At 42.3% G+C, this 24,884-nt stretch overlaps 1 protein-coding gene across 1 annotated transcript; it reads right to left on the bottom strand.

The window, feature by feature from the left end:
• Nucleotides 1–2,166: 2,166 nt before the first annotated feature.
• DGCR8 (DGCR8 microprocessor complex subunit) lies at nucleotides 2,167–24,300 on the bottom strand. Its single transcript, XM_014051819.2, has 14 exons — nucleotides 24,145–24,300; nucleotides 19,974–21,005; nucleotides 18,635–18,794; nucleotides 17,279–17,421; nucleotides 15,448–15,730; nucleotides 13,202–13,399; nucleotides 12,315–12,416; nucleotides 10,732–10,830; nucleotides 9,262–9,344; nucleotides 8,068–8,168; nucleotides 6,830–6,936; nucleotides 5,685–5,812; nucleotides 4,007–4,120; nucleotides 2,167–2,297 (listed from the first exon to the last, which is right to left on the bottom strand). The coding sequence occupies exons 2-14, from the start codon at nucleotides 20,694–20,696 to the stop codon at nucleotides 2,214–2,216; spliced, it is 2,325 nt and encodes a 774-aa protein (XP_013907294.2). The 5' UTR covers nucleotides 20,697–21,005; nucleotides 24,145–24,300; the 3' UTR covers nucleotides 2,167–2,213.
• Between the last annotated feature and the right edge of the window lie 584 nt (nucleotides 24,301–24,884).

Here is a 24,884-nt window from a genome sequence, read left to right as displayed (position 1 = left end):
AGGTATCCATTGCTTATGCAAGATTGGCGATGGGATATTGGATCACCAATCCTTCCTTTTAGTTTTTTGGGTCTTACTGGGGGTGGGAGGAATGTCCCATAGGTGCTTTTTCAAAAGACCACTGGGCTTTGTTTTTCCTTGAAGATGTTTCACTTCTCATCCAAGAAGCTTCTTCTGACAATGTTTATTTATTTATTTATTTAAAACTTTTATATGCCGCCCAATCCCAAAGGACTCCGGGCGGCTTACAACAAAATATAAAAAACATAAAAACAATACAATTTAAAACAACAATCATCCATCAAATTCATTCTAGTCAGGGCCGGACCTCAATAGTGAGGTCAACAGCCCCAGGCCTGCCGGAACAGCCAAGTTTTTACGGCTTTCCTGAAGGCCATCAGAGTGGGTATGGTTCAGATTTCCGGGGGGAGCTGGTTCCAAAGAGTCGGAGCAGCCACTGAGAAGGCTCTCCTCCGAGGGCCCGCCAGCCGACATTGTATGGCCGTTTCTTTCCGTTTCTTTCAAGGTCCGTCGGAGTTGAAGCGCCACCACCTTCTCAACAACCTTCCCTAAAAAAGGAAGGTTGGAGACGGGACGATAGTTTTTCAAAACAGCTGGGTCCAGGGAAGGCTTCTTGAGGAGGGGTCTCACCACTGCTTCCTTTAATGGTTGCGGGGAAAACCCCTCCTGCAAAGATGCGTTGATAATCGTCTGGAGCCAGCCTCGTGTCACCTCTCTGCTGGTCAAAACCAGCCAGGAGGGGCACGGGTCTAATAAACAGGTTGGAGAACAGATGGAAATTTTTATTTTCTTGCAGTCCCTCTGAGAGTCCTTCCATCCTCCAGCATTCAATCAGAACTAAAGAAACTTCTTGGACGAGAAACAAAACGTCTTCAAGGAAAAAACAAAGTCCCATTGCCTTTTCGAAAAGCACCTTTGGGATAAAAACATGACCTGGATGATTGAGCATCTCCATAGACATTTATTGGGAGGGAGAAATCATCAAATGGTATGGATTTATTTCACAGTAGTTTTTGCTTTTCAAACCTTCTATAACCACAAACCAACAGGGTTTGTCTTAAGCAGAAAACATTTACATCTTCATATTCTTTACTTCAACAATAGAAATTTACTTCGGTCTTTTTGAAGATACATCTCTGATGTATTTCATTTTACATTCAAATAGTTCCCAAAGCCAGATTTGCAAGTACTAAACAGGCAATAAAAACAAAAAAAGCAGTCACATATTTTTTTTAAAAAAACCCTCAACTTGAAAAGAATCCAGTGATTTTTCCTGACGGGGAATAAATGTTAAGCGTTGCAATTTTAACTGACACGATAGAATATGCAACCTTACCCAACACAGCTGCTACATTTACGGTTAATCTGGTAAGAACTGGAAGAAAGCATGGTGATGTTTCTTCACACTAGCCCTACTAGCGTGAAGAAAAGTTGCAGAGCAGTGGTGCTTGGCTCACCTAAAGTTTTGTTGTTTACATCTTAAGAGAAACCAAAATGTATCTTTCAATCTCAGCTTCCTATGTTCGTCTTTGTTTTAAACAGAACAATTGAAAAAATGGAAACCTCGGAGCTGTTTGCAATTAGTTTTTCTCTGATAATCATTGCATCCATGCTAAAAATCCCAAGTCTGCAAAAAAATTCACTGAGAAGCAATCCTACTGGCCTAATCTCAGCAGGGCATAAAGCAACACACATTTTTGTGTCTTTCCTTCAAGCTAGCTGTTCAAAGGATGCAATCAATGTTTAAATACAAGAAACCCCTTTCAGAAAACAAGCACCTGTAATGTCCCTAAAAGCAGGGACGAGCTGTGCTCCTGGGTTACACATTCGTTCCACTCTTTAAATGAACATCCTGCATTTAATCCTTAAGCATCTCCATCAAAGGCAACAGACATTAATTTTTGGAAACGATGGGGAGTGACTTTGCTCAGGTGAACCATTCTACTTCTCTTCAAATGCATAGCTGGGTAGATTTTTGCCCTCGTGAATAACATCTTGGGAAAGCACACACAAAACTTAGCCTGATCACCCTGATGCAAACACACAATGCACGTTTGAAGCAGCTTTGACGGCTAGGTTGTTCTCCCCGAAGCAAGCCAATTTCTCCTTCAAACTGTTGACAAAGTAAAACATGAAAACCATTCCTAACTTTCGCCACTTGCTTTATTGCTCCAATTCCTAAATTTTTCTCATTACACATCCACAGTACAAAGAGGCTCACTGCCGGGCTGAGCAGATTCTACAATTGTCATCTTGGGTTTCTTTCGTGTTTCCTCCTAGAAATTAAAAAAAGAAAAGAAAGAACCAGCCATAATTATACATATCCTTCATCCTTGCTGGATGCCAACATTCAAATGTTTCCTGAACTTAATATCTGATCTTGCTCCAGATTATCCTAGTTAATACTTCCTTGTCTGAAGCATCAAAGTGCTTCTGTGGTGAAAGGATTGGGGGGGGGGGAGTTTCCAGTAGAGGGCTCATTTCGCATACCTGTGAAGTTGCCCACTGAAGTGGTACCCCATTAATCTATGTATTAATCTATACTAGTCTGATGAAAAGAAGGACTTGGGGTGACATGATAGCATATAGTGTTCCTATATTTGAGGGGATGCCCCAAAGAAGAGGGAGTCAAGTTATTCTCCAAAGCACAAAAAGACAAGAAAAGAAACAATAGATGGAAACTAATCCAGGAGAGAAGCAACCTAGAACTAAGGAGAAATTCCCTGACAGTTAGAACTATTAATTAGTGGAACAGAAGTTGCCTTTAGAAGTTGTGGCTACTCCAACACTGGAGGATTTTAAGAAGAGATTGGACAGTTGTTTGTCTGAAGTGGTGTAGGGCATCCTGCTTAAGCAGGGGGGTAAGACTAGAAGACCTCTAAGGTCCAACTGTTATTCTATTCTATTTGTGGTCACCTGCTTTCAAACTGCTGAGTGGGCAGGAGCCAGAGCGTGTGATGGGGAGGCTCAACCTGCCCTGCGGCAGCAACAGGTCTCAAACATGAGCTGCTCATCCGTCAGCCCAGCATTCTAACCTCAGGAGCCACGGCGCAGGTTGCTAGGTAAATTTAAAACAGAAATGGCAACATCTTTTTCTTGGAAAAAAAAGATTGCCTAAGGGGCCATGGATGAACTGGCTCCTCTCAATACTATCAGAATTTTGTTTTTGTTAACATCCAAGTTGGAGAGCTTGGCTTGGGTTTGTAAGGGTAGGAGAAAAGTGGTGTTTTAAAATAAGTTTATCCTAAAGGGAGAATTCCTATGAATATAGAATTCCTATGGTTATAGTTTCATATAAAGACAAAGACCAGTCTGGTTATCATACTTTGTGAAAACAATAAACACTGTGAAATTCTTAACAGTCCAAATTACCGTGTTTCCATGAAAATAAGACTTATTTTCTTCTGACCCCAAAAATAAATGCCTGGGCTTATTTTCTGGGAGGTCTTATTATTTTTGAGGCGCAGGTGGTTATGGTCACCTGATGGCTGCTGCTGTGTTGCGAATCGCTGAACCTGCCGCTTTTTTGGCAGCGGCTGTTAGCATGACAGAAGGGATGCTGTGGTTAGGGTTGCGGGAGCGACCATTAGGTAAGGGAGTGTGGGGTGCATGGGGCATGTTCTCCTCTCCCTTTCCCCCTCCTCTGGTTTCGCCTCCTCACCTCGTGTTGTTTGTGTGGCAAGCAACCAGAGGAAATGGCGGGGACCGTCTGCACATGCGTTTAAATATTTTCGGGGGAGGGCTTATTTTAGCACATGCGCTCAAAAGCCCGATTGCGCTTATTATCCGGGGAGGTCTTATTTTCTGGGAAACAGGGTAATACATTACAGAAAATAACAAAAAAAAATCTAATTAGAAAAGCTTTACTTAAGGACTTTCTAAATACCTTCATGTTTAAGAATCAGGAGACCCACGAAGTAAGCAGAACCATAAACCTGTTTTGTAGGGTTAAAGCAGCCAGGGAGCCTACCAAGATGCTACTCACCCTTTCTTGTGCCAATTTTCTCATTTCCTCTTGTAACTTGTTTAGAATGTGCAGATTAGGCTTGTTCTTTTTGGCATACTGCTGAAGCTCTATCACGCTTTTGTCAGATGTTTCCTACCCAAAAGGCATCAAAATTAAAGGAAATTAAAAGGATTTTAATACGGTTCCTTTTAAACCCTACTTTAAAAAAAAAAAGCCTCTGAATTCAGTCTAAGCAACTAATCCCGGACAAGAGATAATTTTTCATCTTTCAAATAAGATTAGATTGCAGTTTTATTGATTAGCCTATAGGCCATATCGAAGCACAGGGTTCACATATCACCAATAAAATCCTATACAAACAATTTAAAATAAGAGTAGAGTAAAATACAATAGTTACGGAATAAGGCACTATATAATTTAATACATAAGTGTTGTGGCCCAGCAGGAGCCATTGGAGCTGCCACCAGACTCCGACAGCGAGGGGCCCTATGAGTTGGCCCTGGAGGATGTGGAGGACCCTGGACAGGGTTCCAACTCAGAGCAGGGCGCAGAGAGGCTGGTTGGCCGCCAGGAGGCGCATGAGCCTTGGATCAGTGGGGAGGAGACAAGGGAGAGTGAGCCAGAAACCAACTGTGAGTTGTTCTGGGATGCACGCCGTCGAAGGGCTACTCGGTGTCAAGAACTACGTAATTACAGGAGGTAATTACACTCAGCTGATGGTCATTAGGCTCCTCTCCAGACTATAAGAGAGACTGCTTGTGCCACGCCCTTCTTGCAGAAGTCAACGCTTTGACTAAAGAGAAACAAACTTGGCAGGCTGGATTGTTGCCAGTTTGTCTGAATTGCTGCCAGTTTGTCGGCCTTGCTGCCAAGGTCCTTATCTGTTTGTTTATTTGGCTTTCAGCCACCAAGAGTCTGAACTTGTTATTAAAGGACATTCTCATTTAAGCTTGTCTCGGCATTTGTTACTGGACGGAGGAGGGGGTCAGAACACATAAGTATGTTAAATTCGTGTCACCCGTAATTACAATCTACTCCAATCAGTCCTATTTATGTAGATCTCAACCGAACCATTTTGTTTAAGTATTGTGCTGTGTTCAATGTTATTTTCCAGTTCTGGATGCACATAGAGTAAGTTGTTTTGATATGATGATCCCAATGGGTCCTTTGTTTGGTATATGGACCAAGGTAAATGTCTCTCACCCCCTTATACAAGCAACCATCCAATAGGATGTGAGCCAGGCCTTCTCCCTCTGCCGCTCCGCAAATGCAGAGACGCTCATTGTAGGATATAGAATGGAATCTCCCACATCTGACCGTTTTGTCAAGCTGTTCGAATCTCGCTCACGTAAATATCTCCCTAAGATGTTTTGGCAGTTGTAGCTTCAAATAGCTGCCTACTTGAAAAGTACGTTTGTATTGGCTCAGCCATTTCAAGGATACTAAGTCATTACTAAGGATAGCTATATCATTTTGTGCTTCTATATCCTAAATTCTTTGGGCAGCTCTTTTTTTGAATTGTTCTCCTGTTATGCAAGAGACAGGAAGGCCACAGCTTCTTACAAAATTTGTAAAGTTTGGTAATCCAGGAGATTTGTGGTTGTAATTTTATTAGCTCTAGAAGACATAATTTTTCATCTTTCAATAGAATCCCCTTATTTAGACTGGAGGCCAGGCAGAACATAAAACGCTTTACCTGCTTAACCATCTTACTGCTTTCTCTGCCGTACATACGCAATAAAGACCCCCAGTTTTTCACATGTGGGTGAAGCAGCTGAAGGATTTTCTGGGAAGCCAGTTGTTTTCCAACTCTTTTGTTCTTACCTGCAAAATCAAGGCAAGTTTAAGCATCACACTCATACAATAAACTTTTAGGAACTGGACACAGAAGTTGGATAAAAAGCTACTGCCTTGAGGAATCATACTTTTAAAGAAGATGATTCTACCCATTAAACTATCAACTTCGATCCTTAACAATTATGAGTGTTCAGGATAGGGAAGGCATTTATCTTACATAGTCAAAATGCTTGTCTTGTCATTACAAACTTATATTAAAAGTATTACAAAAAATTGCAGTTCCAGCATTGATGCAGATATAAATACTTCAAATATAAATACTTCTGTTTTTTATTAAAAACCGTAACTAAAATGATAATGTCTTGCGATTAAGAGATCAGTATACAGGAAATTCGGACAGATTAAACAAGAAAATCAACACCACCAAGAACGCTTACCGTATTTTTCGGAGTATAAGACGCACCTTTTCCCCTCAAAAAAGAGGCTGATATCTGGGTGTGTCTTATACATGGAATACAGCATTTTTTTGCCTCCTGAAGCCCCGCCCCCTTCACCAAAATGGCCATGCAGAGCCTGCAGAAGACTTTCAGAGAGCTCCTGGGGGCTGGGGAGGGCAGAAATGAGTGAAAAACGGGCTTTTTGGGGCTCAATCCCCTCAGCCCCTGGGAGTACTCTATAAGCCTCCTAAAGGCTATGCATGCAATTTTTTTGACAAAAACTGGGTCTGTTTTTGCAAAAAATGGGCTGTTTTTGCTCGGTTTTTTGGGGGGGGGGCACCCACCCAGGAGCACTCTGCAAGCTCCCATACCTTTTTGGGGGGGGGGGAAATCAGGCCCGTTTTTGTGAAAAACAGGCTGGTTTTGGGAGGTTTGCAGAGTGCAAAAACCTTTTTTTTTTAAAAATCGCCTCTTCAAAATCTTAGTGCATCTTATACTCGGTTGCGTCTTATACTCCGTAAAATACAGTATGTTCTCAGATGGAAAGTGGCATATCAATCTAATAAACAGATTTTCCATACATTTTCTTAGTAACTGTTATACTTACACCACCCCCGCACAGTATGCTTCCCACAAGTCATAACATATTCACTCTTCTGATTTTTGCCAGGAATCACTTCAAATTTTATGGATGTATCACCCATGCCATGATTTCTGAGGGACAAATTAAATACTGTTAGAAGCTCTCCATATTTAAGAAGTCTGGGTTTATTGATTACAAATGTCATTTTTTTTTGTAAAATAAATGTTTGCATCAAATCTGGATGCCAACATAAAATAACATTCAGCTAAAACAGTGTTCATAATTTTCAAAGGACAAAAATGTTACTGGTTTTTACTGCATGTGGTAAGCAAATTGTCCCAGTTCTGGAGTCTGCCTAGCCCGTATCTGTAACAGGTAACTAGATATATAAAAACCAAATACCACTCACTCATCACAAAATCTCCACAACCGTAAAACCTACAAACCTGAAATTTGGCATATATGTTCCTCTTGAATTCTAGATGCTCACCAAGAAAGGATTTTTTGAAATAACCATCAGATCATTCATATTTCTTATACAGTAATTAACATGCTCTGATGCTATGGAACACGGGTCAGTCCTGGAGGCTGGGGAAGGCTCGGACGAGGGCTCTGCGTCGGAGGCAGAGATGGGACCAATGCCGTCTGACAGTTCTCAGCTGCCTTTGGAACTAGACAGCAGTGAGGCAGAGGAACAGCTGGAGCCTGTTCCCACTGTGCACATGCACAGAGCTGCCAGAAGTAAAACAACAGCTAAGGAACAAGGGTTGAATTGGGAGTAAAGCCACAGGTAGAAGGTGAATGGCCTCCCATAGGAAATAAAAGAGGAGCGAAAGGGGAGGGGGCTTTTGCAGGAAACAATTCGGTCATTAGATTCCTTTCAGGAGTGTGAAGATCTGTCTGTGAATCTCAGAGACTTTGTGCTGACTTTCCTTGCACAGCACCTCATTTGGAAAATATGTATATGGCAGCTTTCTAAGATAGATAAGGTCTGTGGTCATAAATATTCCTTTGAAAGACTGTTTGCCAGGCCTTTGCTGAATGTGAATGAGAGGAATTCACATTTGTTTAATAAAAGGGGTTTCGTCGGGACCAGGAATCGGCTTCGTGCTTTTTGGGGAAGTCTAGGTCAGAACACAGTCGTCATGTTTTAGGAACCATTTCTAGGTTCTCCCAGATTAAAGAGAGGAATAAAGAACAGACGAAGCTATTCCACAAAAAAGAAGGAAAGAATAAAATTATGTAAGCCATGCAAAACTCACCTTTTAAGGCACTCATGAAGAATCTGATACGGAGACAGGAGTCCAGCTTTACTGGTCAGTTCGTATACCCGCGAATCCTCGATACTGATATGGTTAAAATACTACAACAAAATCAGTAAAACTTAACGGTAGAAAGAACTTTTAAAGCTTTTGTGGGGAGAGCTCTAGTTGTTCTGCGGTTGTAGTATTAATGAGATAAACAAGGAAAGATTTAAGAGAACAAAATAAACAGAACAAAGGAGCTGTTTGCCTTCGCGTTGATTTTGATAATCATGAGTGTAATTACCAGCAAAGAATACGGGTAGTCCTCGACTTGCAACATTTAACTTAGTGACCATTCAAAGTTGCAAAGGCACTGGAAAAAGTGACTTATGGCCATTTGTCACACTTATGGACCGTTCCAGCACCCCCAGAATCACATGCTTTACATTTGGATGCTTGAGAACTGATTCACGCTTACAACGGTTGCAGTGACCCTGGGATCATGTTGTGGCCTTCTGACAAGCAACGTCAGAAGGGAAACAAAATTCACTTGACAGTTACTACTTTTAACAACTGCAGTGATTCACTTAACAAATGTGGAGTCATAAAATTGGAACAAACTCACTTTAACAAATGTTTTACTCAACAACATAAATTTTGGGCTCAATTGTGGTCGTAACTCAAGGACTACATGTACGAGCTAAGGGTTATATTTCACATTGGGGTTCAAGGAAGCCACTGTATGAGCAGGGTCCAAAATTTTGTTTTAGTCTATCTATATGTTTTCCAAGTATTTCAATAACATGCTGAAAAACAAGAAAGGGAAAAGGTGTTCTCGAAGAGATACATCTAAGCTTATTAAACCAGGGTCCGTGACTTATACTGAAGTTTATCTTGGCTTATTAATCTAAGACATTACCATCCAAATATAGCCACCAGCTCAGTGAGGGGTGGGACTGAAAATTTTTAGCAATAGATTCTCTGCCTGGTTGCTGGGTGGGTGCGGCCACGGAGGTGTGGCCTAGTTGGCTTCCTGCACACGGGGAGGGTGTTTTCACCGTCCCCAAGCCCTGGAGGCTTTCCTCGAGCCTCTGGAGGGCAAAAACTGCTTTACCCGGGCTCCGGAGTCCTTCTCTAGTTAACTCCTTCCACGGGCAGAAGGAATCGAAGCTAAAAGGAATTTAACAAGCGAAGACTCAGCTGTGAACGTACCTCTAATTCCTCACTATCTTTGGGCTTCTCCTCAGAGGTTTGCTTCACAAAATCAGGGATGAGGATTTCCAGAGTAGCTCGTGCTGGGAAAAAAAAATTTGAAATGAAAACCACATGTGCATTTTATCAAGAATGCCAAGATGCATCGAACAATGTTTTCCTCTGTTGAATTTGTATTTTACTGCCAACGAAATAAAAGGAGACTAGTATAGGTCTATTTCAAGCTATTTAGCTCTCATCAGCTAGCCATAGCCTTCTGGGATTCGAACCTGGGCTACTTGCATATTAGGTAGATGAATTAACCTCTAAGCAACAGGTTCTCCTTGATTTGTTGGTTATACCAGGGGAAAGATTAAGTGTTTTTATCAGGACAACCAGGTCTACCCAATTAAGGCCCCATTTTCCTTCGTTTTTAGTATGGTGAAAAGGTTTCCAAGTTGGGAAGTTTATTTATTGTTTGTATTTTGTATTTCGTAGCTGCCCTTCTCCCTCAGAGAGGGGCCTCTGGATGGTGAAGTTGCAGAAACACCTTTTGAGAGAAAAGCCGGTGGAAAATAAATGCCAGATATATCAGTGCTAAATTCCCTGTGCTCCTCTGCCAATTCTACGCACGCTAATGGTCGAGCAATGGTTTCAGTTGCTAGCCAGATGGACTGCGAATCCCAGAATGGAATTGCTTAAGTGCCACAACTGTCTTGCTGCAAATTGCAGTATTACTTGAATCACTTAAATTGCAGCGGTTTAAACAGCAAGCAGTAGTTGCGTTCTTTTCATCTGAAATCACAATCTTGAATAGAATGTAACCCCCAGAATTCAGCTCTATAGAGAAAGTGATACAGGCACTCCTTGAGTTACGGCCACCACTGAGCCCAGCATTTCTGCTAAGTGAGACTAAATTGTTAAGCAGATTTTGCTCCATTTTATGTCCTTCCTTTTCACCGTTAAGTGAACCACTGCTGCTGTGAAGTTAGCAACACAACTGTTAAGTGAATCTGGCTTCGCTATGGACTTTGCTTGTCAGAAAGTCGCAAAAGGGGACACCATGATCACCAAGCATCTGAATTTTGATCAGGTAACCATGGGGATGCTGCAACAGTCGCTAAGTGAGAAAAGCAGCTATGTCACCTTTTTCCCAGTGCGATTGTAACTTTGAACAGCCACTAAATGAACTGTTGTAAGTCGAGGGTGACCTGCACTGCATTTCAATCACACGTGTCAATTTCACACATCACACATTTGTGTTAATTTCTCTCTATGCTAGCCCAGCAAATGCTGATGAGAGCACAAATTGCGTGTAGAATCAGAACTGAGGAACCCATTTTCTGAGAATGCTAATTTCCTTGACTCCACTAATCATCCATAGATCTAGATCAGGGGTCCCCGACCTGTGAGCACCCTCTCCCTCCCTCCCATCGTCAGTCTGCAAAGCCAGGAACGTTGGGGAACTCTGATCTGGATAGCTTTACTTACCAGCTTTATTCTTGGCAAGTTTTTTGCTACTGGCAGTCCCTGCCCCATAAGTCACTCCATCAATAATAACTGATGCTCCAAAAGGCTCACTTGGGTTCTCTTTAAAGAGAGGGAGAAAAATCAAAATATTTGAAGTCCCATCTCACCCCATCAAGAAGACAGAGAAGCTCATGTTTAGCATACTTGGCGATTACAAGGGCTATTCAGTTAAAGAATGAATGTATGTTTCCTTTATATTGAACTATAACATGTTACTGTTTCTTTATTCCACCCCCACTATGCATTGCGTTAACATTCTTGCATGTAAATATATTCAGAATAACATGGGTTTTTATAGAGTTTTCCAGAAACATAGCTCAAGAATGAAGGCGAATACATAGTCTGTTTCCTGGGATGATGTTTCAGGATCCAATCTGGATCAGTCACTGGGACCAGAGGTTTCGGAGTCATGCTGGAGCCCATCCTCAGGGAACTTCTCTCTACCAGAATGTGTGCTTTGGGCTATTCTATGCATAGTATTGCTACTAAGATTGTTGGCTGAGCAGGGACAAAAATAGCCAGGGAAATTTTTGAAGCCTGGGAAATCGAGGTGGCGCAGTGGTTAGGGTGCAGTACTGCAGGCCACTTCAGCTGACTGTTATCTGCAGTTCAGCGGTTCAAATCTCACCGGCTCAAAGGTTGACTCAGCCTTCCATCCTTCCGAGGTGGGTGGAATGAGGACCCAGACTGTGGGGGCAATATGCTGACTCTGTAAACTGCTTATGAAGCGGTATGTAAGTCTAACGGCTATTGCTATGTCAACAATCTCCAGTTCCCTAATCATCCTGGCTGCTCTTCTCTGCACTTCTTCTAGTCTCAAAAATCTTTTTTATAGTGTGGTGACCAAAACTAGATGCAGTACTCTAGGTGTGGTCTTACTAGGGCTTTATAGAATGGTATTAGGACCTCACCTGATCTTGATTGTATCCCTCTGTTAATGTAATTTAGGACTGCATTGGCTTTTTTGGCTGCCATTGCACACAACGGGCTCATATTTAACTGGTTGTCCACTAAGACTCCAAGATCCCTCTCACAGTTAATGCTATTAAGCCTGGTTTCACCCAGATTATATGTGTCCTTTTGGTTTCTCTTACCTAAGTGTAGAATTTTACTTTTCTCTACATTGAATTTAATTTTGTTAGATAGGGCCCAGTGTTCAAGTCTGTCAAAATCCTTCTGGATCTTGAGCCTATCTTCTAGAGTGTTAGTTATTCCTGCTAGTTTAGTAACATCTGCAAATTGGGTAAGTTCCCCTTCTATTCCCTCATCTAAGTCATTTATTAAGATATTGAAGAGTACTGGACTTAAAACGGAACCTTGTGGTACCCCACTGCTTATTTCTCTCCATTGCTGTAAAGTTTCCTGAGGATGAGCTTTAGCACAAGTCTGAAAGCTCGGAAGACTAAACCTCTGGTTCCGGTGACTGATCCAGATTGGATCCTGAAACATAGCTGAAGCTTAGTTCTTTAGATTTATGGCAGCTCTTAGGTAAATCATCACTAAGATGAATGAATCGTTCCTTAGATAAATATTAGAATACTTACCACATTCAAAGAAATTGTAAACAGGCCGTACTTTCAGCACTCGTTGCATATATTCATGAAGGATACAAACTTCAGACTTCCCATTGGGATTAATAACAAACTCTGGAAAGTAAAGATATCACACAGATGCGGCTTTGAATCTCTGAAATGTTCACTAGTAACAGCTGGAGGATGAGAACGTCTTTCATTAAGAAATCCCACAGGATAAATACAACTCCTTGATACCAATCGCACTAGGTATAGTGTTACTAGCCTAATGATGAGTCGAAAATAAAATTAGCATTTTCCAAGATTACCAACACTCAGTGTAGGTAGTCCTCTGTTGATGACCCCAATGTCCCCCAGTGTGAGCATGTGCAGAGTTGCCAGGAGAAGGGGACAGCTAAAGAACAGGGGTCAACTTGTGAGTAAGGCCACAGGTGGACGATGAATGGCCCCTCCCTCGAGGAAATAAAAGAGGAGCGAACAGGGGAGTGGACTTTGCAGAAGACAATTAGTTCATTCCTGCATTCTTGCCAAGTATTGTGGTGTCTGAAAGACATCAGCCTGGCCACTCTCCAAGCCTGATAAGGTCCGTAATTGTGAACTATCTTGAAAGAATGTGGACCCGGACTTTGCTGGAGAGGAATTCACTGTAAATTAAGTAAAAGGGGTTTATCGGGATGAGGACTCAGCTTTATGCTGCTGGGGAAGCCTATGACTTTGGGATACTTGAAATAGCTGAAAATGACCAGTGCACCTGGGTTCTAAGTATACCTGGGGAGATAACTTTGAATGGAAGATAAAGCTCTGGATGGGAAGGACAAACAAATAAAATCAGTTCCATACAGAACTTTGGCTAATTCTCAGGGCTTTAAATTAATTCGCAATTCTTACAACCAGCTTACCTTTCTTTGTGGGCGCATCTTGGACAGACAATGTAATGAGTTTCTGATTGGCTGGCAAAATGGGCCTCTCTGACTCCGCTTGCTTCCTCTTCATCTCCCGGTTGAACTGCCGCCTCTCCGCCCAAGTTCGGAACTTCTTCACCGTGACTTGCTCAAAATCGAAGCATTTCTCCAGGTAGTGTCGGAAATCCTCAATATCTAAGGAAACAAAGCAACTGTCACCCTGCTGTGCTCCTTCTAACGGAGAGAGCAACTGGGTCGATCATGGGAGTGACCTGATTTATGGACATCAGGTCCTATGATCGTAATGTGGTTGTTAAGTCAAGGACTACTGTAGATAGAAATATCTCAGAAAGATTTGTGCTTATGTCCTTTGGCATCATAGCTGCAAACAAGCAGTTAAACAAAAAAGAAAATAGGGTAACTGAGTTGGAAGGGACCTTGGAGGTCTTCTAGGAGAGGGGTATCAAACTCAAAGCCCAGGGTTGGATCCAGTCCACAGGGTGCTTCGATCTAGCCCCCCACGCTGCTCTGGAAACAGCGAAGGATCTGCCTGTGGTGCTTCTGCCAGCAAAAATGGAGTTTGCAAGAGCTGCAGACAGCCGTCCCAAGCTCTGCTTTCATGGGCAGAGGATTGCAGGAGGCCATCACAGCCGAAAACGAAGCTCGGGAACCCATTTTCGCTCGCCCGAGTGCTCAGGCCACCACAAGTGCCCCGATACAAGTGACGTTGATGTGACCAAGCCCATCCTTGCCACACTCACCACAGCCCCCTAAGGTCAAAACAACCCCAATGCAGCACTCAGTGAAATCGAGTTTGACACCCCTGATCTAGTCCAACCCCTTGTTTAAGCAGATCCTATACCATTATGGACAAGTGGCTGTCTGGCCTCCTAATGGAACATTCACAATTTCTGAAGGCAAGTCGTTCCACTGATTAATTGTTCTCACTGTCCAAAAATCTCTCCCTACTTCTAAGTTGGAGCTATCTTTGATATGCTTCTGACGATTTAATAGCTGACCAGCTGCTGTAAGGCTATAAACCGAGATGATGACATGAGTCAGCAGAGTTATTGCAATTTTAAGAAGCTGTATATATAAGGGAAGCCATGTGAGGGCGGCTCTCTCTCTCCTCTTGTATTTCTCTCTTTGTGATCTATCTGCATTGTGGTTCCCTGTGTAGAGTTGAAGACTGATTGATTGTCTGGTATTTGCCTAACATGTGTATATATGTATATATAAGTCTTGTATATAAACCACTGTTTGAAAGACAAACCTCTGTGTTCTGTATTTTGCTCCTGGATTGTCTCAAAATAGTAGCCACGCTGTGTACACTCTGACAGCTTCCATCCATTGCTTCTTGTCCTACTTATAATGTACCATATTTTTCGGAGTATAAGGCGCACTTACCCCCCCAAAAGAAGGTGAAAATTTGGGTGCGTCTTCTACACCGAATGCAGCCCCGCCCACCCACCGATCCCTACCCTTTGGCCTCTGCCTCCCAGCAATTTACCTCCTTGCAGCAAATGGGAAAATGGGGCTTGTGGAGGTAGTAATAAGCTATGGCAATCCCTATAGCCTGAAACAGCTGATCATCGGGAGGCTGAAACTGAAATTGAAATGGGCTGTTTGCTGCAAGGAGGCAAATTATTGGAAGGCAGAGGCGGATTCCCCCTCCCCCCTCATTTCTAATCAGGCTAAACTGAAACAAGCTGTTTGCTGCAAGGAGGTAAGCCAATAACTATAAATGTCTATAGAATGTTCAAATTATTAGACTTATTTCTTAAAGACTGCTTTACGATTGTTCTAGACAACTTAACAAAATGAAGCAGCTTTTTAAAATAAATGCTTGATCTGAAGTGCTATTGTATCTTCTTTTAAATAGCAGAGAATAACATATACTTCCAGAAAGCCACATCTATTTTAACAGCATCTGTACAAGTATAGCCTGAAATGTAACACCACAAACGGTGTACATCTTCTGTACTGTTTGCTGTTTGCTGCAAGGAGGTAAATTGCTGGGAGGAAGAGGCAGATTTTTTCCCCCTTGTTTTCCTCCCCAAAAGCTAGGTGCGTCTTATACTTCGGAGTGTCTTATGCTCCGAAAAATACAGTACATTAATGCGACACTTAATGTACACAAGCAACAGCAAGGGGATCTCTGGATGACTGAAGGAGAAACACTGATGCCTAACTTGGTCGGCAGGATGTGGCCCACCTGGAAACGGTAAATGGCAGGTCCTCACCTACTGATTCATCTTTACACACTTCAACTTTGGCCTTCACTTGTCCCAAAGCTCCTTGGGCTGCATCTCCCCCAGATGGATCTTTCTCATCCAACGTTCCGGAATCGGCTGCAGTAGAATCCGGCTCCTCTGTTTGACAATCCAGTTCAAGGGATTTGTCCATCAGCTTTACGGGTGAAACTTCCCCGTTTGGGGTGATGTCATTGCTTTGTTCCCTTTCCTCGTTTTCTCTCATTTTTTTGTAATGCAAACAAGGAATGCTACTCAGAGGAGGGTCATGTTTCTGCAACACAGTTTGCAAGTTCAAAGGTGAGAGCAGGGCTATAAAACAAACATGTAACTTCCCTCATATAGAGTGCCCTAGTCTTTACCAGCAAAACATCAGACCTCTGAGAATCGTCGTTGTTATACAAAACAAGACACAACAAAACAAGACACAACTGGGAAGTCAAATGCAATGTGCTTTCTAAGAGTGTTTTTATACCTTGGTTAGAAAATCACCTGGCTCTCTAGCAACTTACACCCTTTTAAGTTACGTATTTTCTGTAGTATCAGAAGAAAAATCTTGTGAGAAGCAATGAATTTAAAAAATGCACCTTGGAAGTATCAAAGTGTAAAGTGGTCCTGATGGCTCCAATGTATTTTTAGTAATTTTTAAAATGAATTTAAAAAGTGCACCTTGGAAGTACCAAAACGCAAAGTGTTCCTAATTGCTCCAATGTATTTTCACTAATTTTTAAAATCAAAGCCATTCACTATATATTACCTTTGTACATAGGGTGCTCATAAGTACCCAACTTTTCTCTATAAATGTTTCCCCCGTAAAAGAATTGGAGAGGAATGTATTTCCATCTGCTTTAAGATCTCACATTTCACTGCCGCCAGATGCCTCCAAGGCGGCTAGAATAGCAAAACTTATCCAAAAACTAAACAGCATTCTATGCTCTTTGGCTTTATTTCAGCTAGAGGCCCTCACTCCCTGTTGCGGAAGAGAACCCTATAAATCAGTTATGCATTATGCTTAAGGAAAGATGATCAATAAGAAAATATTGATCCTCTAATTTACTAACGAGTCAAGCTTTTAGAGTTAAGTAACCTATAAAGCAATTTTTATTTTGGAATGTAACAATAATTCAAAATAGATCTTTTTGTCAAAGGGCAGGAAGGCAATTTTCTTTTTTCATATTATTCTGATTGATGCTGACAGTTTCATAATTAGTTTGGCTCACCAACATGCAGATAGTCACCGACTTATGACCACAAATGAGACCTGAATTTCCATAGTTAAGAAGGCAGGCAGTTGTTAAGTGAATCAGAAGGTTGTTAAGTGAATCCAGCTTCTCCTATTGAAGTTTAAGGAATGATTTATTAATCACGTTTTTCAGAGCTATTGTAACTTTGCAGTCATTAAATGAATGATTTCTATGGAGATTCTCAGTCATCCAGATCATGGTTGTCCCAAAGGTGCTTTTTCAAGGGCCCCCAAGGGTCTCAACAATTTTCAAAAAGTGTGCAAATGACCAACTGCCTGCAAGGAGTATAAATCCTTCCATTCCTCACCATCCAGCCTGAGCTGAAGAAGCTTTTTGGATGAGAGGCGAAACATCTTCAAAGAATAAACGAGAAAGGTCCAGTTGCCTCTTGAGAAAAACACCTTTGGGATAAACGAACGGTTATAAGTCGAAGAATACCTGTAGCATCTCATGTTTTAAATAAGATGAAATCGAATTTTACAGAATAAAAACCAGTGATGGTCAGCCATACTTCTAACGATTGCAGAATGCCTAACGCCTATTCATGTTTCTAAAAGAATGAAACCCAAAAGACATACTCGGATGCTTCCTGTTCCCAAGAAATAAGGTCTGGACCAGGTGACCACACGAGACTCTCTGTGTAGGTACACTGGGATGCCCGAGTTGTGGAATGTCATGATCCATCCATCAGGCAACGGTTCTGTAGGAGGGCGACCACGACCTGGAAAAGAGAAACACAGAGAGTGTTCTGACCTAGGCTTCACAAAATCATGAAGCAGACTCTTTCTCTCGACAAAACCCCTTTTTTATAAAGCTAATGTGAATTCATCTCATTCACATCCAGCAAAGTCCCGGCAAACAGTCTTTCAAGGAAGAATTTACAACCAGAGCCCTTATCAGGCTTGGAGAGCTGCCAGGCCAATATCTTCCAAATGCAGCGCTGTACAAGAAAATACTTGGCAAGGAGTCTCTGAGAATCCCGAACAAATCTTCACACTAATTAAGTGAACTAATTGTCTCCTGCAAACTCCACTCCCCTTTCCTCTTTATTCTCCATGGGAGGGGCCATTCACGGCCCACCTGTGCCGTTACTCCCGAGCCGGCCCTTGTTCCTTAACTGTTTCCTTCTCCTGGCAGCTCTGTGCATGTGCACATCAGGAACAGGCTCCAGTTGTTCTTCTGCCCCACTGATCTCTGACTCCAAAGGCAGCTGATAACTGTCAGACGGCCCTAGCCCCATCTCTGCCTCTGATGCAGAGCACTTGTCAGAGCCTTCCCCAGACTCCAGGACTGGCCCAGGTTCCTCCCCAACCTCCTCACTGTCCGAATCTGCCACCAGCTCTGCTGGCAGACCACAACACTGAGGCATTGCTTAGTGCCCAAACCAATTATTATTTTGAAACAGAAGTGCCTCCCATCTCCCTGGTTAACCATCAAGCTAGCTGGAAGCTTGAGGTTCCTCATATACTGGTTGAAGAAACCCTCCTGACATGCAAGTTGAAATTATCAACGCTTCCTTTTTCTCCAAAGCGGGAACTCTCCAACCTTGGCAACTTTACGACTTTATCTCCCAGGTTCCCCAGCAGGAATGGCTGGCTGAGGAATTGTGGGAGTTGAAGTCCACAAAGCATAAAGTTGGAAACCCCTGCTTTAGAGAAAACGGGCAAAGATAGTTAAGGGTGTGTAGAAATCCTCCGTAGTCTATCTGTAAAATAAAAACTGCATGAATCAAGTGGTTTTAATCACACCCGGAACAACTCCGGTGTTCTTCTGGGTGTGGACCAATTTATTTATTTTTTTACACTTCTTAACCACCCATCTCTCTCAGAGAAATGCAGTTGTTCTGGGCTAGATGTGAACAGGAAGAGAGCCAGCCTCTTAGAGAAACTGAGATAGTCATGGAAACAAGGTGTGGGATTACTGCAAAAGCTTACTTTTAAGAACAGTTTTTATTTTGGTCATCATGGGCTGCACAGTGGTTTCTCCATCGGACTGATGGTCGCTTTCCCCTCCATATTTCTCGTCCATCCTCCTTTTTTTGGGAACGCAAAGTCCCTCTTCCAGCAAAGCGTCCACATCATTATCAAATTCATCCTGAAAAACATACTGTCAGGTAGATACCACGCCCCATATTCTCCTCACTCCCTGGGAAGATTGGTACGGCTGCAGAGACCTATGAATTACCCAAGTGACTTGGATTGTATCAAGGTGGCAAGTTTCAAGCAGTGATAAGTAGCTCAGCAGCTCTGTAATAATTCAGGAAGATTTGATGATTTTTAAAAAATGCAGCTACCATGCTTCCCTGAAAACAAGACCAGGTCTTATATTAATTTTTGCTCAGACTTATTTTTGATTAGGCCTTACTTTTTGGGGACATGTAGTACTAAAATGCATCCGTTTGGCTGACGATCTTAACTGGGGCTTATTTTGGGGGTAGGGTTTATATTACAAGCATCCAGAAAAATCATGCTAGGACTTATTTTCTAGTTGGGTCTTATTTTCAGGGAAACATGGTACTTTGATGAGCTCTACAGATAGTCCTCACTTAGCAACCACAACTCAGACAGACAACTCGGTGGTTAAGTGAAGCAGATACTAGGTGAATCTGCAACTTGGGCTTCAGGTTTCCTTTGCTTTCCAGACCTGTGAAGGCTCCAATTGTGAGAATCTGTTGTTAAGTTACTTTTTTCATCTTGTGACTGAAAATGGTTGCCAAGCAAGAACCACTTGTACAGGTCAGTCCTCAACTTACAACTATTTGTCTAGTGATCATTTGAAGTCACAACAGCACTGAAAAAAATCAACTTATGTTTTTCATGCTTACAACCATTTCAGCATCCCCATGGTCATGTGGTCAAAATTTGGACATTGGTTCATATTAATGACCGTTGCAGTGTCCCAGGGTCATATCATCCCCTTTTGTGACCTTCCGACAAGCAAAGTCAATGGCAAAGCCAGATTCACTTAACAGCCGGGCTACTAACAAAACAACTTTAGTGATTCACTTAACAACTGTGACAAGGTCATAAAATTCATTTAACAGTTGTCTCAAAATTTCTCAACAGAAATTTTGGGCTTAATTGTGGTTGTACATTGAGGACTATCTATCTTTTCTACGATTAAGCCCCAAGCCCAAATTTTGTTCCACTAAGATTTTCTTCCCTTACCTCCCCCCGCTTCCCCAAATTAATACACATGCCGCAGAAATGCCGTATATTTGCAATTTCATTCCTGAAGCCAAACTCTGGAAACAAAAAAATAAACTGTAATTACCTCGTAAGAATAGTGCAAGGTTTCTTCGTCCACTTTGTCCTGCTGAACGATCGCCTTAGATGCAAACCCTCCTTCTTCATCTATTTCCATCAAATTGTCTGTAAACTCTTCTAAATCATCCAACACTGCATATTCCACTCGCTTTTCCTGATCTACCTCGTTGTCCTCATCCTTGGTCTCCTCCTTTTTGCCGGCTACCTGAGCTGCCGGGCCGCCACTACCCCCACCGAGAGGGCAAGCATGCACATCCCCATTGACACCGCGAATCCCTACATCTGCCCCTGCCTCATAATCTGGCTCAGCTCCAGTGTATAGCACTTTTCTGTCTTTACTTCTGCAGCTCTCTGTAAAGTTAACGCTAATCTTTACATCCTTAAGCAACTTAAGATCGGGAATGAACTTCCTAACCGAGGGTGCATGGCGAGCAGTTCTTGGGCTTTGGTTGCTATGAGGATCTATGATAAGATGACTTTGGTAGCACGGAGATCCCTTGGTGAGAAGCTGAATCCCATTGCCAGCGTGGGCGTCCCCAGCAGGGGTATCTGACTGTCCATCACCACCGAAGCTAACGTCCATTACCTCTGCGTCACTGGACGTTTGCAGGGGAGGTGGTGGAGGCTGTTCGTTGGGTGGCAGTGGTGGGGGACAAGAAGGGTTCTCCATGTTCATTTCATTGCTGGCTGGCTCTTTTGGAAGGGGAGGTGTGTTTTCACAATTCTCCATTGCTAAAACTTACCCAAAGGGGAAGGGGGGAAATAAAATAAACCCATCAAGTTTTAAACGAAAGGGTTGTAGGAATCTATGATCCTCACATGCAGAAGTCCCTCCAGAGAGGATTGGTCGTGCTTTAGTCAAAAGGCAACACTGATGATTCAGTTAAGCTGACTACATTGCTCTTTTCATTAATGTGGACAGCTTTCAGAATCACTGTCTCAATTACTGGAAATCACAATGCATTCAACTTAAATAGCTGATGTCCGAGCTAAGAGCTTCTTCCATTGGCTGTTGTAGATCTTCTCGACTTCTTTCAGCCTGCAAAGAAAAATAAGTCAACTGTCAATTGCTCGAATTAGGAAGTACAGTCCAATTACCCAATCCTGAGAATAACATATAGGTAGTCCTCTATTTAACAACAGTTTAGTGAAAGTTCAAAGTTACGACAGCATTGAAAAAAGTGATTTATGACCATTGCATCCCCATGGTCATGTGATCAAAATTAAGATATTTGGACACTGACTCATACTTATGGCGGTTGCAGTGTCCCCGGGATCTCCTTTTGTGACCTTCTATGGCAAGAAAGGTTGCAAAATGGGGAAAATTCACACAACTGTCTCACTTAGCAACAGAGATTTTGGGCTCAATTGTGGACATAAACCGAGGATTATCTGTATTTCTTTTATTGACTAATGGGTAAAAAGCAACACAGTTCTCCAAAAATGTTTCATTTCTCTTGAAGTTCCTCGTTCTAAGTTAACAATGGAGCCAACCCATCCTTGGTAAAATTCTGATGATGTACAGAACATAGTTATGAAGACTTGTTTTCATTTCATGTACAAGTATACCTTCCATAGGTGTCATTTTGACTATTATGTAAACAAGGCCTGGGGTGACAGATACAAATGGCAAGCAAGGATGATGGTCTTTCAGGGAAATACTACCTTCAACTTCGATAAGCTTCCTTTGAGAATTCAAAGTAGTGGAACAGCTAGATAGAAGCAAATAGTTGAACAAGTAGATTTATTTCAGATTATGTTCCATAAAAAAATTAGGGCAAGGTGTTATGAAGCAACACCAAGCTGGATCAAGTTAAGATTTGCCAGAATAAATCTGTAAACTTTGTTGCCACAAGACTCATTCACTTAAACAGGCTGTCTGCTTTAATAAAAGAAAAAACTCTCAGATCTGAACTAGGTCACCTGGCAGGCTTCCAAAAAAAGCATGATGAACTACAGAAACAAAAGCAAAAAGGACCACTTGCTTTGAAAGGCAAAGAATTTTACATGACTGAAAAAGCTGGTGCTTTTTCTACGAATTACTCAGTGTCATTGCTCTACAGCATAGCTGGCTGGGGAATTCTGGGAGTTGAAGTCCACAGGACTTAGTCGCCAAGTTTGAGAAACACTGCTCTACAGTTACCAGAAATGTACTAGCTCCCACCCCCCTTTCATTCAATTGTGTTCAATTCTCAGATACTGCCTAGGCAAGTATGTAATAATGCACCTAAGAGGACCACAAAAATTAGAACACCTACAGCCCCAAAGGAGAAAATGGTGCCACTCCCTTGGAGGTCTGATTTTTATTGGACAGGGGTATCTCCTCTCTCCAGTACTCAGACACAAATTGTACAGTTGATGTGATGAGGGAAAGATCTATTTCCCTCCCAATCTTTTATAAGAATCTTGCAATGACTCCATTAATGTCATGCATCATGATTTAACCCTAATTACAAGGAATCCAGGAGAAAAGCACAAACATCAATAAATTTAATAGATACATACACAAATACACACATGGAATGGTAGAGAGCAATGCAGGTAGTCCTTATCTTACCACAATTAAGCCCAAAATTTATGATGCTAAGTGAGAAATCTGTTAAGTGAGTTTTGCCCCATTTTACAACTTTTCTTGCCACATTTGTTAAGTGGATCACTGCAATTGTTAAATTAGTAACATGGTTGTTAAGTGAGTCTGGTTTCCCCATTGACTTTGCTATTCAGGTGGTCACATAAGGGGATCACATGAACCCAGCAACTGGCAAATAAATGAATCAGTTGTCAAGTATCCAAAGGTAAATCACATGAACACGGGATGCTAAATGGTCACAAGTGCAAAAAATGGTCATAAGCCACTTTTTTCAGTGTGGTTTTCACTTTGGTCACTAAATGAACTGTGGTAAGTCAAGGACCACCTGTACAAATAATATTGCGTGCCATCCACGGTAAGATGGATTAGGGTTAATAAAAAATCTTACTATTGTTGTTGTTGTTGTTGCAATAAATCTTACAAAATAAAAATAAATCACATAAAAATAAACGATTATGAAGTATAACTGGAGGTCAAGCATTTACTTTTATGTGACTTATTTTACCCCTGAAAGAAGTCCCTCCTCCCAAACCAGGAAGGCAGCTGTATCCCCCACCACCACCACCAATCCTCCCTGAGGTCTATTTAGACCAAGAAGCACAATCCTGCATGGGGACTCCCCAAAGCCCTTGGAGCCCCCTCAGACCGTGGGGTGATTTTGGGCCAAGCCCAACCAACTTTACAGAGTTGTGGCCCTAAAAAAGAAAGAAGAGCTTTAACCCCCCCCTTCTACCCTCCCATACAAATGCACATAAAGCATCTAAATCTTAATTTAAATCTAAATCTGTCATCATACACCTTGATGAATGTATTCTATTTTATTTTTCTTTTATGTACACTGAGAGCATAAGCACCAAAGACAAATTCTTTGTGTGTCCAATCACACTTGGCCAATAAAGAATGCAATTCAATTCAATTCTTCATTCCCCTATTCTATTCTATATTCTATTCTACACTTTCTGATTTCTATTCTATTCTATTCTTCATTCCATTATTATATTGTATACTTTCTCTATTCTATTCTCCATTCCATTATTATATTCTATATTCTACTCTACTTTCCCTATTCTATATTCCATTATATTCTATATTCTACTCGACTCTTTCTCTATTCTATATTCCATTACTATATTCTATGCTCTTCCTCTATTCTATTCTCCATTCCATTATTATATTCTATATACTACTCTACTTTCCCTATTCTATATTCCATTATTATATTCTATAATATTTCTCTATTCTATTCTCTATTCCATTATATTCTATATTCTACTCGACTCTTTATTCTATTCTACTCTTTCATATTTTATTCTATTCTTTCCTATTCTATAGATCTCATAGAATTATTTAAAATCAATATACTCCAATTTCTCCTCCCCCCTCCCCCAAATTCGGGGGAGGGATGTAATAGTGTGTCTGGGGCAGGTCGCGTGGCCCATTGGGCTTCCCCACCCCCGACCGTCAATCAAATGAGGGAGTGGGGGGAAATCAATGCTTCTCGGCCTAGAAGGGACACGGGGCCTAGTCAGAGAGGCTCCGGCGGGCAGCCCCCTCCTCTAGGTAAGAGGCGGCCAGGCCGGACACCCACCTGAGCCATGCCCGCCCGATCTCAGCTGCTCCTCAGGGTTTCTTCCGCGTCTGCCTAGCTCCCAGCCGGCGTGAGGGAGGGAAAGCGGCCGCCTTCTCCCCTCCTCAGCCGCGGCTTTTTTACCTCAGCGAAGCCGCCTTCGCGCGGACGCCGCCATCTTTAAACGTCTCCTCACGCCGCCGCAGAGAGGCTGCCCCGCCCTCTCGCCCGCCTACGGGCCAGTCGGCTGTCGAAGAGCGGGCTCGCGCGCTTCTCGCCCATTGGGCCCCTCGCGCTCGCGCCTCCTATACAAGCACGGGCGGGGAAGGGCGTCCAATAGGAGCGGCGGGAGGGCGGGGCCCGAAGAGGCGGCTGGTGGGGGGGGGGTCACTTAGAAACGCAAGAGGGAAAAGGGTGGGCTTTCGGGCTGTCGGTCAAACCCGGGAAAACAACTGACTCGCCAATAGGAAGCCAGTCTTCATAAATCATAATCAAGATATATTAAGTGTGCAAGGATGCACGTACGAATCCATCCAGTTGGAGCACTGCAACCGTGGGATTGCAGAAAATATAAGCAGATCACTAGAGTGGAGCAGTTAGGCGTAAAAAAGCATTGACAATACTGGTCTATTTAAGAGCAATTGCATTTTAGACTTATATACTGCTTTATAGTGCTTTCCAGCCCTCTCAAAACGGTTTACAGCCTCTTGTCCCCAACAATCTGGCTCCTCATTTTGCCCACCTCGGAAGGACTGAAAGCT

Source organism: Thamnophis sirtalis, unplaced genomic scaffold, assembly GCF_051295495.1.
Source record: "Thamnophis sirtalis isolate CommonGarterSnake01/CBP01778 unplaced genomic scaffold, rThaSir2_p1.2 scaffold_2, whole genome shotgun sequence".
Lineage (NCBI taxonomy): Eukaryota > Metazoa > Chordata > Lepidosauria > Squamata > Natricidae > Thamnophis > Thamnophis sirtalis.
Note: the sequence above shows the minus strand (reverse complement) of the source record. Positions and strands in the feature narration are given on the sequence as shown.

What these genes read in the sequence shown, in the direction of transcription:
- DGCR8 (XM_014051819.2), bottom strand. Translation starts at nt 20,696, where the DNA reads ATGGAGAATTGTGAAAACACACCTCCCCTTCCAAAAGAGCCAGCCAGC. An exon ending in GTGTAAAGATGAATCAGTAG is followed by an intron (nt 13,400 to 15,447) that starts GTGAGGACCTGC and finishes TTGTTTCCTTAG; the next exon opens with ATATTGAGGATTTCCGACAC. An exon ending in ACTTGCCAAGAATAAAGCTG is followed by an intron (nt 9,345 to 10,731) that starts GTAAGTAAAGCT and finishes TTTTTTTCCCAG; the next exon opens with CACGAGCTACTCTGGAAATC.